Source organism: Salvelinus namaycush, chromosome 28 (genome assembly GCF_016432855.1).
Source record: "Salvelinus namaycush isolate Seneca chromosome 28, SaNama_1.0, whole genome shotgun sequence".
In the NCBI taxonomy this organism is placed as follows: domain Eukaryota; kingdom Metazoa; phylum Chordata; class Actinopteri; order Salmoniformes; family Salmonidae; genus Salvelinus; species Salvelinus namaycush.
In genome coordinates, this window is record NC_052334.1 from 46,486,651 (window position 1) to 46,504,626 (window position 17,976).

Below are 17,976 nucleotides of genomic sequence, written 5' to 3' on the forward strand. Positions count from 1 at the left end.
AATACTGGACTTTTCCTGACATATATCTTATTCTTGCCTTCTCAAGGGACGCCATTTAACCTGCTGTCACAATCTCCGTACAATCAGCACGGACCCCTGGGGATGTCATCACCGGAAGCCTTCCCAGAAGAGTTGAGGCTTTTATAGTAGCAAAGGGGGGACCACCTCCATATTAAAGCCCATGATTTTGGAACGAGATGTTCAACAAGCAGGTGTCCGCATACTTTTAGTCATGTAGTGTATATGTTTCTTTAAGGTTGGTTTCTTAGTGTTCATAGCAATGGTTATCAACTGTACCGTGGAGATGGAACGTAAGTCACAGAAAATAGATGTGGTGGCAGCTGCAGAGAAGTATTTGGGGGTACGAGATTTAACTTCAGAAGAGTTACAGGGTGTGTTGAGTGGTATAGTGTCCCGTCCTCGCAGGTTGTTGACCATGGGTAGGGTTAGATAGGGTTAAAGTAGTAGAATAAGGTTGTGGGTTTTAATGAGTGTAGGGTTAGTTGGTAGTGTAATTAAAAATATATTTCATTTTTATTTTCCGGTTTCCCCTTTTCACATGTTGTATCACAAAGTGTAATGGATGTATACTATAGTTCAGTTAGGGCGATAATACAACATTTTGGATGCCAACCGCCGTTAAACTCCACCGAAGAAGAATGCGTATTTTACCATGGTGAGAAATATGTGGGCTGCCAGTGTTAGAACGTATCACGTTTTGAGGTGGTTTCTTCTACTCCTGTCCTACATTCGAATAGGTCTACTTGCGCGAGTCGACACAACTTTTACCTATGAACGGGCATGCGCACGTTCCATGTGTAAAATCCGGTCTCGAGGAAGGATGAATGTAATTCAAAGATGGCGGCGGAGGGAGGAGGGAAGGAGATTAGCGAAATTAAAACTCAGTTCACTACACGGGAAGGCGTCTATAAACTCCTCACTCATTCCGAATATAGCCGCCCCAATAGGGTGCCTTTCAATTCCCAGGGTTCGAACCCTGTCAAAGTTTCATTTGTCAACGTCAATGACCAGTCTGGCAACGGCGACCGAATCTGTTTCAATGTGGGCCGGGAGCTGTACTTCTACATCTACAAAGGCGTTAGAAAGGTAGCTAAACATTATGCTAACAGTCTTATTTATAATTTGTATGTCTTAACTGATGACAACAGGTCAGTGTTGTCCAGTTTGCCTGGTGTATGACTAATGCACAGTAACGTTACTGTGTCCTAGCTAGCACCACCAGTCTAAGTAAATTGTGTTGTGGTAACGTTATGCACCGCGAGCTAGCCAGCAGGCTAACTCTAATCTGACAGTCAGTTAACAGGTAACAGCTATCTACGGACCATGCTGGACATTTGACTAGAATCCCAATATTGGCAATTAATGCATGCTCATGAAATCAAGATGTGACCTCCACTGTACTTTAATTGAATTGCTTGGGTCATGACGTCGCTACAGTGCACGGATGCTCTGCTTCTGTTCTGACCTAGGCGAGCTAGGTACTCTACGCAAAGTATTGAGGTGTAAAGTTACCTACACTAAATAACTCCTTTCACAACAATGGAGTCAACAAGGTATTGTTGAGAATTAATTTGCACAATAACTTGCAAATTCACATGTATGTAAGGATGTTATATGACTGACCACATACCACTCATCAGTCTATTCTTGTTCTGAGAAATGAAGGCTATTCCATGTGAGAAATTGCCAAGAAACTGAAGATCTCGTACAACGCTGTGTACTACTCCCTTCACAGGACAGCACAAACCGGCTCTAACCAGAATGGAAACTGAGCAAGAGGACAAGTACCTTTGAGTGTCTAGTTTGAGAAACATACGCTTCACAAGTCCTCAACTGGCAGCTTCATTAAATAATACCCGCAAAACACCAATCTCAACGTCAACAGTGAAGAGGTGACTCCGGGATGCTGGCCTTCTAGGTAGAGTTCCTCTGTCCAGTGTCTGTGTTATTTTGCCCATCTTCATCTTTTATTTTTATTGGCTAGTCTGAGATATAGCTTACTCTTTGCAACTCTGCCTAGAAGGCCAGCATCCCGGAGTCACCTCTACTATTTAATGAAGCTACCGGTTGAGGACTTTTGAGGCGTCTGTTTCTCAAACTAAACACTGAAATGTACTTGTCCTCTTGCTCAGTTGTGCAACAAGGGCCTCCCACTTTCTATTCTGGTTAGAACCAGTTTGCGCTGTTCTGTAAAGCATTGAACACAGCGTTGTACGAGATCTTCAGTTTCTTGGCAATTTCTCGCATGGAATAGCCTTCATTTCTCAGAACAAGAATAGACTGACAAGTTTCAGAAGAAGGTTCTTTGTTTCTGGACATTTTGAGCCTGTAATCAAACCCGCTGATGCTGCAGATACTCAGCCTGTCTAAAGACTGCCAGTTTTATTGCTTCTTTAATCAGAACAACAGTTTTCAGCTGTGCTAACATAATTACAAAAGGTTTTCTAATGATCAATTAGCCTTTTAAAATGATAAACTAGGATTAGTTAACACACCGTGCCATTGGAACACAGGAGTGATGGTTGCTGATAAATGGGCCTCTGTACACCTATGTAGATATTCATTTATTTTTTTAAATCAGCTGTTTCCAGCTACAATAGTCATTTACAACATTAACAAAGTCTACACTGTATTTCGGTTCAATTTTATGTTATTTTAATGGACAAAAAACGTGCTTTTCTTTCAAAAACAAAGACATTTCTAAGTGACCCGAAACTTTTGAACGGTAGTGTATGTTGTGGGTCACTCTTAGTTTTCCTTATCTCCACTGTGGAATGTCCATGTTGATCCTCTCAGCTGTCTTGGTCTTCTTGATCCATCCACCTATCTTCTTTGTTAGTCAGGCCTGACCCCTTCATCCCGTAGTTGTTTCCTGTAATCTAATTTAATATGACTGAAGATGCAGAATTTTATGCCAGGCCCCTTCTGATAGGGTATAACAGACTCGTTAGAACTTTGACCACACAACCTCTAGATGGACTACATGCCCTCTATCAAGTCAAAACTGTTTTGAGGAAACATTACAAAGGTTGTAAAAGTATGCTAGACATTTATAGAATAAATCATACCTAGTTTGATGTTTCTGTGACAAACGGTGAATTAGTTATTGATTTCTACAGCTTTAAATTGCATTTTAAAGAAGTTATGTATTTCCTTCAAATCAACTAGATTTTTTTATTCAAAACAAAGTTTTTAAAAGTATGCTAGACATTTATAGAATAAACCATATCTATTTTTATGTTTCTGTGACAATCAATTCATTAGTTATTGATTTTTAAAATGGCTTTTGGCGAATGTCTGTTGAATGTCCGAATTAGAGGTCGGCCGATTAATCGGAACGTTTAAAAACTTTGTTTTGAATAAAAAAAATCTAGTTGATTTGATGGAAATACATAACATTAGGGGCGATTTCAAGTTTTCATAACAATCGGTAATCGGCAATTTTGGACACGATCAAGGCCGATTACATCACACTCCACGAGGAGACTGCGTGGCAGGCTGACTACCTGTTATGCGAGTGCAGCAAGGAGCCAAGGTAAAGTGCTAGCTAGCATTAAACGTATCTTATAAAAAACAATCAATCGTAACATAATCACTAGTTAACTACACATGGTTGATGATATTACTAGTTTATCTAGCTTGTCCTGCGTTGCATAAAATCGATGCTGTGCCTGCGCATTCGCGAAAAAAGCACTGTCATTGCACCAATGTGTACCTAACCATAAACATCAACGCCTTTCTTAAAATCAATACACAAGTATATATTTTAAACCTGCATATTTAGTTAATATTGCCTGCTAACATGAATTTCTTTTAACTAAGGAAATTGTGTCACTTCTCTTGCGTTCCTTGCACGCAGAGTCAGGGTATATGCAACAGTTTGGGCCGCCTGGCTCGTTGCAAACTAATTTTCTAGATTTTTACGTAATTATGACATAAAATTGAAGGTTGTACAATGTAACAGGAATATTTAGACTTATGGATGCCACCTGTTAGATAAAATACGGAACGGTTCCATATTTCACTGAAAGAACAAACATTTTGTTTTCGAAAGGATAGTTTCTGGATTTGACCATAGTAATGACCTAAGGCTAGTATTTCTGTGTTATAATTAAGTCTATGATTTGATAGAGCAGTCTGACTGAGCGGTGGTAGGCAGCAGCAGGCTCATAAGCATTCATTCAAACAGCACTTTTGTGCGTTTGCCAGCAGCTCTTCGCTGTGCTTCAGGCATTGAGCTGTTTGACTTCAAGCCTATCAACTCCCGAGATTAGGCTGGTGTAACCGATGTGAAATGCCTAGCTAGTTAGCGGGGTGCGCGCTAATAGCGTTTCAATCGGTGACGTCACTCGCTCTGAGACCTTGAAGTAGTTGTTCCCCTTGCTCTGCTTTTGTGGAGCGATGGGTAACGATGCTTCGAGGGTGGCTGTTTTCGATGTGTTCCTGGTTCGAGCCCAGGTAGGGGTGAGGAGAGGGACGGAAGCTATACTGTTACACTGGCAATACTAAAGTGCCTATAAGAACATCCAATAGTCAAAAGTATATGAAATACAAATGGTATAGAGAGAAATAGTCCTATAATAACTACAACCTAAAACTTCTTACCTGGGAATATTGAAGACTCATGTTAAAAGGAACCACCAGCTTTTACATGTTCTCAGCAAGGAACTTAAACGTTAGCTTTTTTACATGGCACATATTGCACTTTTACTTTCTTCTCCAACACTTTGTTTTTGCATTATTTAAACCAAATTGAACATGTCATTATTTATTTGAGGCTAAATTGATTTTATTGACGTATTATATAAAGTTAAAACAAGTGTTCATTGTTCTTTCAGTATTGTTGTAATTGTCATTATTACAAATAAATAAATAAGAAAATCGTCCGATTAATCGGTATCGGTTGTTTTTGGTCCTCCAATAATCGGTATCGGCGTTGAAAAATCATAATCGGTCGACCTCTAGTCCAAATGTGTGAATATAAAACCAACTTTACCTCTGTGAATTTCCAGTGCGTGGTTTTGCACTGTACCTCAATTTCTCCACGAAATTAAGCGTTGATTAAGTTTTAAATGAACCCCGACTCATTCGAGTCGCTATACTTTAAAAACGTTAATCCTTAAACCCTTACGTGTACCTATGTTTTCCCTCTGTTGTTGCGTGCCTTTATTTGTTTGCTGAAATCCATACTTTTTAATAAAACGTTAATCAAATACAACCACCGACTTTTACATTTTTTTAAGTATCAACGAATAACGAGTCGGCGGGTCATTTAAAAACCTTTGACTCATGGAGTTAACCTTCTTGGCAAGGTTTTGCATCAACTTTGATGTGTCAGTGTGGTTACACTGATGGTCAAGTAGGAAGTGCTTCCTAGAGTTCTTTCAGAGAGAGGCATCTTAGTGAGTGAGTCACTCTGTAGTTGTGGACATGACAGGTTGATAATGCAGGGCTACAGGTGCTTGATCCTTATTTCCTCAGTGTGGCATAGCAAAACAAATCTGTAGTCATTTATTTCTTTCAAGTGTGTTAACAGATCTAAACATCTACATTATTCACGCAGACCCTACAGGTGCATAACTACCAAAGGTTGTACTTTTCTGACATTAACAAGCTAAGATATACTAAATGCCTATGGTTGGAATAGGCCTATGCCACAACAGCTGAGCAGACTGGAGACACGAGAAATGGCCTTCTAACCACTACGAATCTTTCCACTCTGCCGATGGAGTGAACCATTAACCAGTGTGGCTGTTAATTAACTGTGCCCATAGGGCATTTAGAATAAAACACGAACCTAAGAAAAAAAAAAAAAATTGGGGTTTGGATGCTTCAAAGTTATCTGATTGTAAGTCTTGTTACTGTAACCCTATTTTGAGTTCACTTTTCCTGCAGGGCTTCTGGATAGAACTCTTGTTCATAACAATCAACAGCAGCAATCCCCCTGAGACACTGTTCATTGTCATGTAGGCCTAATATCAGTCTTTGATGCCCTCTGATTTTAACACTTGATTATACTGTAATGCTCATAAAAACCTATCAACTTCAAAGACCGTGTAATAGACCCAGTAGCCATTTGAAAAAAGCTTTTGTTTGCTGTTATGTTCGAAGAATTTGGTGGCTTTATGAGCGTACTACTCATGTCTTTCATTGCTTTTGCATGCCACCATTGATGCTTTGTTCAAGAGCCGAAAACATGCAACATTGAAAAGGTTACTGCTCCAAACTTAACTCACTTTTCTTGTATGCTTATCTTTCAGGCTGCTGACCAGAGCAAACCTATTGACAAGAGGATATACAAACTTCTTAGGGATCGGCGCAACGGGACAGTTGTAAATCATGCAGCGCCTTGTGTCACGATCGCAAATTTGAGAGAAACAACAAATGTCGGTACATATAAGTGTCTTAAATCGGCTGAAAGCTTAAATTCTTGTTAATATAACTGCACTGTCCAATTTACAGTAGCTATTACTGCGAAAAAATGCCATGCTATTGTTTGAGAGCTCCTAACAACAAAACACTTTTTTCACCGCGATAGGTTTGATAAATTCCCCTCTGAAGGTGAAATGTGTACTTACATTCTGAAATCTTGCTCTGATTTATCATCCAAAGGGTCCCAGAGATAACATGAAGTGTCATTTTGTTAGATAAAATCAATTTTCATATCCTAAAAAGGGCCAAATAGCATGCACGATCGATTTTGTATTTCCACTCGTTCAATTTGCAAAGAAAGGAATCTGTGAAAATCTAACTCTAAACGTTGTTTCAACCAGTCAAATCACATTCGTAAGTATTTCTCAGAGATCCTAGAACGCAACCAGACTTCACTATATCATTTGTGGTGTAGTATATCCTAACGACACCATATTTGGTCAGAGTGACCCCTTCATGGCACGCCGATGACGCGGGCGGTCTTCACTTGAACGACTCTAACTTTGTCAAATAAGCACCAATCGGGGTGCTAGCTAGATAGCCAATGAGCTGGGCTTTATGGGAGTATCCGGAAACCCTGTGTCTGTCGTAAAATCTATCTGCTAACATTGTGCGACAGCATGCCTTGTCCTTTTGGTCAAAAATTATAAGGATATTCAGAGTTATGAAAACTGGTTGTTTTGAAAATGTTGAACTTATAATATGTCTACTAATACTGGAAAAGCTAAATCAAAGTCCAAGTATACAGATTTGACGATATTCTGCAATCTTTTGGACACTATCGGAATTACAACCAGAGTGACGGCTAGAACTGGGACCTTTCTCTTGCATTTCAGAGATGGTGGTAGAAAAAAGCTGGTTGTTTTTTTCTTTGTATTTTCTTCTACCCGATCTATTGTGTTATATTCTCCTACATTCAATTCACATTTCCACAGACTTCAGTGTTTCCTTTCAAATGGTACCAAGAATATACATATCCTTGCTTCAGGGCCTGAGCTACAGTCATTTAGATTTGGTATGTCATTTTAGGCGAAAACTTAGGGATAGCCCCCTTTTTTTCAATTAACTTACTTTTCTTGTATGCTTATCTTTTAGGCTGCTGACCTGAGCAAACCTATCGACAAGAGGATATACAAAGGAACACAGCCCACATGTCATGACTTCAACCACCTCACGGCCACGGCGGAGAGCGTCTCCCTGCTGGTGGGCTTCTCGGCAGGCCAAGTGCAGCTCATCGACCCAATCAAGAAGGAGACCAGCAAGCTCTTCAATGAGGAAGTAAGTCGGGAAGGAAAGGAAAAAAAGAAACTGTGATTGAATTTGAAGTAGAGATGGAAATTACATTTGGGAACTAGCCTCAAATCTTATGTTTTTGACATATAACTCAATGAATGCCATTGTTGCTAACAATTGAAATGTAACATTTGTGCCTTCTCTCCCTCCTCACTTTCTATCCCAAACCGCTTTCCCCAGAGACTAATAGACAAATCCAGAGTAACTTGTGTAAAATGGGTGCCAGGCTCGGAGAGTCTGTTCCTAGTCGCTCATTCCAGTGGAAACATGTACTTGTACAACGTGGAGCACACGTGTGGCACCACGGCGCCTCACTACCAGTTGCTCAAACAGGGCGAGAACTACTCAGTGCACACTTGTAAGAGCAAGTCCACGCGCAACCCCTTGCTCAAATGGACGGTGGGCGAGGGAGCGCTTAACGAGTTTTCCTTCTCACCCGACGGGAAGTTTCTGGCGTGCGTGAGCCAGGACGGCTTCCTTCGGGTCTTCAACTTTGATGCGGTGGAGCTGCACGGGACCATGAAAAGCTACTTTGGGGGTCTGCTGTGCGTGTGCTGGAGTCCAGACGGAAAGTACATTGTCACGGGGGGCGAGGATGATCTGGTGACCGTGTGGTCGTTTGTGGACTGCCGGGTTATTGCACGCGGTCACGGACACAAGTCGTGGGTGAGCGTGGTGGCGTTTGACCATTATACAACCAGTGTGGAGGATGCAGACCCTATGGAGTTCAGCGGCAGTGACGAGGACTTCCAGGACCAGATCCACTTCGGTCGCGACCGGGCCAACAGCTCGCAGTCCCGACTCTCTAAGCGCAACTCCACGGACAGTCGGCCGGTACAGGTCACATACAGGTTTGGCTCAGTGGGCCAGGACACTCAACTCTGCTTGTGGGACCTCACAGAAGATATCCTTTTCCCCCACCTCCCGCTTTCCCGGACAAGAACGCACACCAATGTGATGAATGCTACCAGCCCCCCGGCGGGAGGGGACGTGGCTGTGGGAGGCGGGGTAGGTGGTGGCATAGTGAGTAATAACCCTAGCACTAACGGCACCAACACCCCTGGTAACCCCCTCCCTACTCCCCTGCCACGCTCCAACAGCTTACCGCACTCTGCAGCTACGACCGCCAACAGCAAGAGTAACGTCATGGACAACACCATCGCCACAGGCGTAAGCAAGTTCGCCACGCTCTCCATTCACGATCGTAAAGAGCGGCACCACGAGAAGGACCACAAACGGAACCACAGCATGGGCCACATTAGCAGCAAGAGCAGTGACAAGCTCAACATCCTCACCAAAACCAAAACAGACCCTGCAAAGACACTGGGGACGCTGCTCTGTCCCCACATGGAAGACATACCCTTACTAGAGCCCCTCATCTGTAAAAAAATAGCACATGAGAGACTGACTGTCTTAATATTTCTTGAAGACTGTATAGTGACAGCTTGTCAGGAGGGATTTATTTGCACATGGGCAAGGCCTGGCAAAGTGGTAAGTTCTTTTTGAATAGAAATGGAGTTCTGCTAAATTCCTGTGCATTTCTTTATAGTCTAAAAAATAGTTGTTTGGGCAATGCAAGGATCCATTTAGAAATGTTAGTATTATTGTGGACATTTTAGACAGCATTGTGATGTGTACAACATTACCTACTGTAGATGAGTATGGGAATCTCTTGCACTTGCAGTATGTTACATCTCAAACTGTCTGTATGTACACTTCCCTACGTATTTATTTGGACAGTGAATCTAAAACGTTTAATTTGGCTCTGTACTCAGCAATTTGGATTTGAGATTAAATGTTTTATATGAAGCTACAGTACAGAATGTCACCTTTTATTTGAGGGTGTTTTCATACATATCTATTTTACCGTTTAGAAATTAAAGCATTTATGTATCTAGTCACCCAACTTTTAAGGTGTCAAGTATTTGGACATATTCACTTAGTGTATTAAAATTGGTCAAGTATAGTAGTTGGTCACATACTCCAGGTCATCTACAAGACCCTGCTAGGTAAAGTCCCTCATCTCACCTCGCTGGTCACCATAGCACCACCCACCTGTAGCACGCGCTCCAGCAGGTATATCTCTCTGGTCACCCCCAAAGCCAATTCCTCCTTTGGCCGCCTCTCCTTCCAGTTCTCTGCTGCCAATGACTGGAACGAACTACAAAAACCTCTGAAACTGGAAACACTTATCTCCCTCACTAGCTTTAAGCACCAGCTGTCAGAGCAGCTCACAGATTACTGCACCTGTACATAGCCCATCTATAATTTAGGCCAAACAACTACCTCTTCCCCTACTGTATTTATTTATTTAGTTATTTTGCTTCTTTGCACCCCAGTATTTCTATTTCTACTTTGCACATTCTTCCACTGCAAATCTACCATTCCAGTGTTTTACTTGCTATATTGTATTTACTTCGCCACCATGGCCTTTTTTTGCCTTTACCTCCCTTATCTCACCTCATTTGCTCACATTGTATATAGACTTATTTTTCTACTGTATTATTGACTATGTTTGTTTTACTCCATGTGTAACTCTGTGTTGTATGTGTCGAACTGCTTTGCTTTATCTTGGCCAGGTCGCAATTGTAAATGAGAACTTGTTCTCAACTTGCCTACCTGGTTAAATAAAGGTGAAATAAAAATATTTCTAGCACTCAATGACTCCATCAAGCTTGTGACTCTACAAACTTGTTGGATGCATTTGTAGTTTGTTTTGGATTTTGTTTGCCTAATAGAAATGTAATGGTAAATAATGTGTAGTCATTTTGTCAGTTTTATTGTAAATAAGAATATGTTTCTGAACACTTCTACATTAATGTGGATAATCATGAATATATTGTGAATAATGAGTGAGAAAGTTGGAGGCATAAATGTCATACCCCCCAAAAATGCTAACCTCTGCTGTTATTGGTAATGGTGAGAGGTGAGCATGTTTTTGGGGCATGATCTTTGCATCGAACTTAATCACTCAAAATTATTCACGATTTCATTCATGATTGTCTGTAATCATTTTAGCATCCACATTAATGTGTTTTTATTTAACTAGGCAGGTCGGTTGAGAACAAATTCTTATTTACAATGATGGCCTGCCCCGGGCCAAACCCTAACCCCGGACGTTGCAGGGCCAATTGTGCGCCGCCCTATGGGACTCCCAATCACGGCCGGTTGTGATACAGCCTGGAATCGAACCAGGGTCAGTAGTAATGCCTCTAGCACTGAGATGCAGTGCCTTAGACCGCTGCACCACTCGGAACACCCAAATGTAGAAGTGTTCAGAACATATTATATTCTTATTTACAATAAGTGACTAAATTATTTACCATTCATTTCAACATAATCTGAAACACAACCAAAACAAACTGCAAATGCATCCAATACTTTTTTTTTAAATTCAAGCTTGATGTAGTCACTGTGTTCTAGGAATATGGCACCAAAATGTAATTTAATCTAAATTTAAGTGAATTTGTCTTAATACTTATTACACCTTAAAATGGGTGGACTGGATATATGAAGTGCATTCATTTCTAAATGGTAAAAACAAATATGAAAATACCCTCAAATAAAATGTGACATGCTGTACTGTAGCCTCACATAAAACATTTGATCTCAAATCCAAAATGCTGGAGTATAGAGCCAAAATAAAAGTTCTAGCTTCACTGTCCAAATAAATCAGTAGGGGAGTGGTTTGTGTTCATCTGCCACCCCATGCAAAGCCAATACATTTTCAAAGAAATCCATAATGGTAACAATCTCAAATGTCAAGTACAATCAAGTCACCTGGTGGATAAGTAAGTGCACTTAGGTAGCCCTCATCAGTGGAAAGAAGACATTGATCCCAATTGAGTATGTTTGTGTGCATCGGCTCCATATTAAAACACCCATATTGGAGCATTACCATCCCACAAGGCACCGCAGCATAAACAAGCAAGTCATTTGTACGCTCACCCACAACACTCTATCAGATTCTTTATGAGAGGACCTCTTTATTTTACAAACGTTATATGTTAATGCATTACATTCACGGCATCATCCACTAGGTAACTGCTGTGCACTGGCCATTTTGAAGGCAGGAAGATGGGTGTGCTGAATTTGATGCTTTGTGAACTTTCCCCAATGCAAGTCTCCTTTTTTTCCCCAGGGTTTGTCATCCCAAAACCAAGCCAGCTCTCCCAGTGGAACTGTAGTATAGCCCACATTATTTATGCTGCTAAGAAACCTGCATCACAGAGCTGTATTGTCACCAGAGCCTGGTGCTGCTTTTCACCCCTCAAAGCACTGCAAGTTTTTTATTTTTTATTTTATTTTCAGACACATGGCCTAGATGGTGGAAGTATTCAAATACAGAAATGGAAAGGGTGTGGTGCAGTTTTGGACAGTTGCTCTGTCCTTTTCTGGAATTTTGTAAAATATTTTTTTATTGTCTTCTCTCGCTCATATACGTTAAGGCTGTTTTTCTGGACTTCGAGCTTGGCTTAGTTGGATGAAACCATTCATATTATGCTTGTGTTTAAAAGGATAGTTCACCCAACAACTTTTATCATTCCTGTTTCTTACCTTGCAAGTTGTCCATGGGCCAGGAGTGACTGCCACAAGCTGTCACAGGCTAAAGTCTATATGAATTACACAAAAACAGTGGTGTTCTATAGTGCCCACCATCCATTGTTTAAAAGTTGCACACCAAAATCATGTCCATCTACATTAGCCTTCATGATTTGGAATATGTGCATTGTCAAAGGGTACTACAGTTGCTAAAGTCAAACTATGTTCTTGACCTACCTACACACTATCACATCTTTTGGTGTGGCTTGTCTTCCGTTCAGAAGGTGGTCTCGGTCATCGTAGGTGTGGTTTTTGCAGTCAGTCCAGGCTCAGACTGCATTCAAGGTAAGAAAAAGATTAACCAAAATTAAATCAGTGTAAACTATCCCTTTAAGTCCAAGAATGTGGGTATCTAAGGATTTGCTTTCATCCAAAGTATTTTTAATTTACTGAACAAAATATAAACGCAACATGTAAAGTGTTGGTTTCATGAGCTGAAATAAAAGACCAACACCAAATGTTCCTTGTGCACAAAAGGCTTATTTCTCTGATGTTGTGCACAATTTTGTTTACATCCCTGTTGGTGAGCATTTCTCTTTGCCAAGATAATCCATCCTCCTGACAGGTGTGGAATATCAAGAAGCTGATTAAACCGCATGATCTTTACACAGGTGCACCATGTGCTGGGGACAATAAAAGGCCACTCTAAATGTGCAGTTTTGTCACACAATGCCACAGATGTCTCAAGTTTTGAGGTAGTGTACAATTGGCATGCTGACTGCAGGAATGTCCAGCAGAGCTGTTGCAAAATAATTGAATGTTCATTTCTCTACCATAAGCCGCCTCCGACGACATTTTAGAGAAATTGGCAGTGCATCCAACCGGCCTCCGAACCGCAGACCATGTGTAACCACACCAGCCCAGCACCTCCACATCCAGCTTCTTCACCTGCGGGATCGTCTGATCGTCCCGGATTGCTGATGAACCTCTGGGTTTGTACAACCAAAGAATTTCTGCACAAACTGTCAGAAACTGTCTCAGGGAAGCTCATTTGTGTGCTTGTCCTCACCAGGTTCTTGATTGCAGTTCGGTGTCGTAACTGACTTCAGTGGGAAAATGCTCACTTTCGATGGCCACTGGAGAAGTATTTATTATGGATCCCCATTAGCTGCTGCCAAAGCAGCAGCTACTCTTCCTGGGTCCAGCAAAATTAAGGCAGTTTATACAATTTTAAAACATTACAATACATTCACAGATTTCACAACACACTACGTTATCTTATGTGTGTGTATGCATGTATCTGTGCCAATGTTTGTGTTGCTTCACAGTCCCTGCTGTTCTGTAATCTGTTTTGTAATCCTTTTTTTTAATCAAATTTTACTGCTTGCGTCAGTTACTTGATGTGGAATAGAGTTCCATGTGATCATGGCTCTATGTAGTACTGTGTGCCTCCCATAGTCTCTTCTGGACTTGGGGACTGTGAAGAGACCTCTTGTGGCATATACATGGGTGTCCGAGCTGTGTGCCAGTAGTTTAGACAGACAGCTCGGTGCTCTTCACGGATCAATACTGGTTTCAACTGTACCGGGCAGATGGCAAATGTATGGTGTCGTGTGGGCGAGCGGTTTGCTGATGTCAATGTTGTGAACAGCTTGCCCCGTGGTGGGGGTATGGGCAGGCATAAGCTACGGTCAACGAACACAATTGCATTTCATCGATGGTAATTTGAATCCACAGAGATACCGTGACGATGCCATTTATCTGCCGCCATCATCTAATTTTTCAGCATGATATTGCACGGCTCCATGTCGCAAGGATCTGCACACAATTCCTGGAAGCTGAAAATGTCCAAGTTCTTCCATACCAGACATGTCACCCATTGAGTATATTTTCGTATGCTCTGAATCGTTGTGTACGACAGCATGTTCCAGTTCAGGCCAAAATCGAGCAACTTCCCACAGCCATTGATGAGGAGTGGGACAACATTCAACAGCCTGATCAACTATGTGAAGGAGTAGCAAATGGTGGTCACACCAGTACTGACTTGTTTTCGGATCCACACCCCTAAACTAAAAAAAGACATAAAATATATCTGTGACCATCAGATGCACATCTGTATTGCCAGTCATGAAATCCATAGATTAGGGCATTATTTTTTTCTTCTTCAATTGACTGATTTCCTTTATGAACTGTAATCCAGTCAAATCTTTTTTTTTTATCTATCTTTTTTATATCTGTATTTTTGTTCAGTGTAGACTGTCCCCTTTTTGAGAACTTTGCACTGATTTTAATTAGTTTTGTAACTACTCGAACGGAACAAAATATGGAGAGGTTTGAGGGTGGCCTTGATGCACATCCTCAGTCTTAACCTTAATCTATAAAGCTGGATGCTGCAATCATAATCTTTTGAGGAAAATGTTTGCACTTAAAATAGTTTATTAGAGGAAGATGGCTTTACATTTTCGGGGTGCAAGAGGAACTCTGACAGCTATCAGGTGGATAAATCTTCTTATGGCTGAAGTCCCGTTAACGGGATTGATATGACAACAGCCAGTCAAAGTGCAGGGCGCCAAATTCAAAAAACAGAAATCTCATAATTAAAATTCCTCAGACATACATGTGTCTTATATAATTTTAAAGGTAATCTTGTCGTTAATCCCACCAAAGTGTCCGATTTCAAATAGGCTTTTCAGCGAAAGCACTACAAACGATTATGTTAGGTCACCACAAAACCACAATAATCACAGCCATTTTTTCCAGCTAAAGATAGCTTCACAAAAACCAGAATAGAGATCAAATGAATCACTAACCTTCGATTATTTTCATCAGATGACACTCATAGGACTTCATGTTACACAATACATGCATGTTTTGTTTGATTAAATTCATATTTATATCAAAAAATCTGAGTTTACATTGAGGCGACTAGATTCACTAGTTGCAAAAACATCAAGTGACTTTGCATAGCCACATCGTTTCAACAGAAATACTCATCATAAATATAGATGATAATACATATATACACATGGAATTATAGATATACCTCTCCTTAATGCAACCGCTGTGTCAGATTTCAAAAAAACTTTACGGAAATATAAACCATGCAATAATCTGAGACGGAGCTCAGGTGATTAGCCAAATTAGCCACCATGTTGGACTCAACAGAAATCAGAAAATACATGATAAATGTTTCCTTACCTTTGAGGAATTCATCAGAATGCAGTCCTAGGAATCCCAGGTCCACAATAAATGCTTGATTTGTTCGTTCATGTCCGTTATTTATGTCAAATTAGCTACTTTCGAATTGTTTACCAAAACCCTAACCAAAGTCTCAAAGTGCGACCACTATAACGTGACGAAATGTCCAAACGTTCCGTTACAGTCAGTAGAAACATGGCAAACGATGTACTGAATCAATCTTTAGAATGTAGTTAACATACATCTTGAATAACGTTCCAACCGGAGAATTAAATCGACTTCAATTGAGAGATGGAACGGAGCTGCCTCTCACGTGAATGCGCGTGTTGAATGCATGGTCACCTCATGGGACCTCATACTAAATTCTGTCTCCTTCGACCCCCCTTCACATTAGAGTCATCAGACTTAGTTCTGTTGACTGCTGACATCTAGTGGAAGCCGTAGGAAGTGAAAACTCATCCATATGTCTCTGTATTTTGAATAAGAGCTTGGTTGAAAATATGGCACCCCCAGAAAAAATACAAACAGGAAGTGGAACTTCTCAGGTTTTTGCCTGCCATATGAGTTCTGTTAATCTCACAGACTTAATTCAAACAGTTTTAGAAACTTTAGAGTGTTTTCTATCCAATACTAATAATAATATTTAAGTGATTTGATTGGGGCAAAAGCAAATGATCATTACTCTAGTGGAAGTTTGATCATTTAAGGAATTAGGGATATTTCAAAAGTAGAAAAAATGTATACTAATATTAAAATAATCTTGAATATGCAGGTTTTTACAGCCAGATGTACACTATATATACAAAAGTATGTGGACACCCCTTCAGAAATGACTGAATCCCTCTATTTCAGCCACACCCGTTGCTGACCGGTGTATAACATTTCTGCCCTGCTAGAGCTGCCCCGGTCAACTGTAAGTGCTGTTGCTGTGAAGTGGTAGGCCACACAAGCTCACAGAACGGGACCTCTGAAGCGCGTAGTGTGTAAAAATCGTCTGTCCGAGTTCCAAACTGCCTCTGGAAGCAACGTCAGCACTAGAACTGTTCTTTGGGAGCTTCATGAAATGGTTTTCCATGGCCGAGCAGCCACACACAAGCCTAAGATCACCATGTGCAATGCCAAGCGTCGGCTGGAGTGATGTAAAGCCCGCCGCCATTGGACTCTGGAGCAGTGGAAATACATTCTCTGGAGTGATGAATCAAGCTTCACCATCTGGCAGTCCGACAGACAGATCTGGTTTTAGCGGATGCCAGCAGAACGCTACCTGCCCGAATGCATAGTGCCAACTGTAAAGTTTTGTGGATGAGGAATAATGGTCTGGGGCTATTTTTCATAGTTCGGGCTCGGCCCCTTAGTTCCAGTGAAGGGAAATCTTAACACACCGAGCATACAATGACATTCTAGACGATTCTGTGCTTCCAACTTTGTTGCAACAGTTTGTGGAAGGCCCTTTCCTGTTTCAGCATGACAACGCCCCGTGCGCAAAGCAAGGTCCATACAGATGTTTTTTCGAAATTGGTGTGGAAAAACTTGACTAGCCTGCACAGAGCCCTGACCTCAACTCCATCGAACACCTTTGGGATGAATTGGAACGCCGACTGCGAGCCAGGCCTAATCGCTCTACATCAGTGCCGACCTCACTAATGCTTTTGTGGCTGAATGGAAGCAAGTCCCCACAGCAATATTCCAACATCTAGTGGAAATCCTTCCCAGAAGAGCGGAGGCTGTTATAGCAGCAAAGGGGGGACCAACTCCATATTAATGCCTATGATATTGGAATGAGATGTCCGAGTAGGTGTCCACATACTTTTGGTCATGTAGTGTGTTTTGATGTAGGAAATTTAACATATTAAATGCGCTAATCTCCAGGAAGGAAACACCAAAAGGAATCACAAAATGTGCAGAAGTCAGACAAAGGAGCTGTCAACTGCAAATATTATGAAGCTCTTATCAACAGCAACGCTACTCTATGTGCCACTAGGAACAAGTAGGTTTGAAGATAAAACAATGGGACCTTTTTCTCTGTGACACCTATTCAAAGTTTTCATGTTATTTGTTTTATGACTACCAATCATTGTTAATGCCATGCTAACCTGAAAAGGAATGGATGGTGGGTGAATGTATTTTTTTATTAATGTGGTTAGCATTTTACATTTCACACTTCTTCATTCAAAAAAAGTAAATGATTCTATTACACTTGTATTGTTACTGATATTTGTTTGTGCAGATAGATTTTTATAAGTGCTTGGTGAAAGATTTAACATTTGTGTCAAAGGTAAGATAAACATGAAACACACTTTCACTTTGCTTGTTCCCATACATTATTGTAAGTGCTGGGACACATATGTACATACAGTATATACAATATGCATTGCATTTACAGTGCCTTCAGAAAGTATTGGTTCCCCTTGACTTATTCCACATTTTGTTACAGCCTGAACTCAAAATGGGTTAAACTGATTTTGTTTCTCACTCATCTACACACAATAC

At 40.9% G+C, this 17,976-nt stretch overlaps 1 protein-coding gene across 2 annotated transcripts; it reads left to right on the forward strand.

The window, feature by feature from the left end:
- The first annotated feature begins 858 nt into the window (after window positions 1–858).
- On the forward strand, window positions 859–12,793 carry LOC120023632 (WD repeat-containing protein 20). Of its 2 annotated transcripts, XM_038967677.1 has the most exons (5): window positions 859–1,107; window positions 6,282–6,407; window positions 7,549–7,731; window positions 7,927–9,237; window positions 11,888–12,793. In XM_038967677.1, exons 1-5 carry the CDS (start codon window positions 859–861, stop codon window positions 11,936–11,938), a joined length of 1,920 nt encoding a protein of 639 aa, XP_038823605.1. In that variant the 3' UTR covers window positions 11,939–12,793. The 2 variants fall into 2 exon arrangements, with proteins under 2 accessions (XP_038823605.1, XP_038823606.1); XM_038967678.1 differs by lacking the exon at window positions 6,282–6,407.
- The last annotated feature ends 5,183 nt before the right edge of the window (window positions 12,794–17,976 follow it).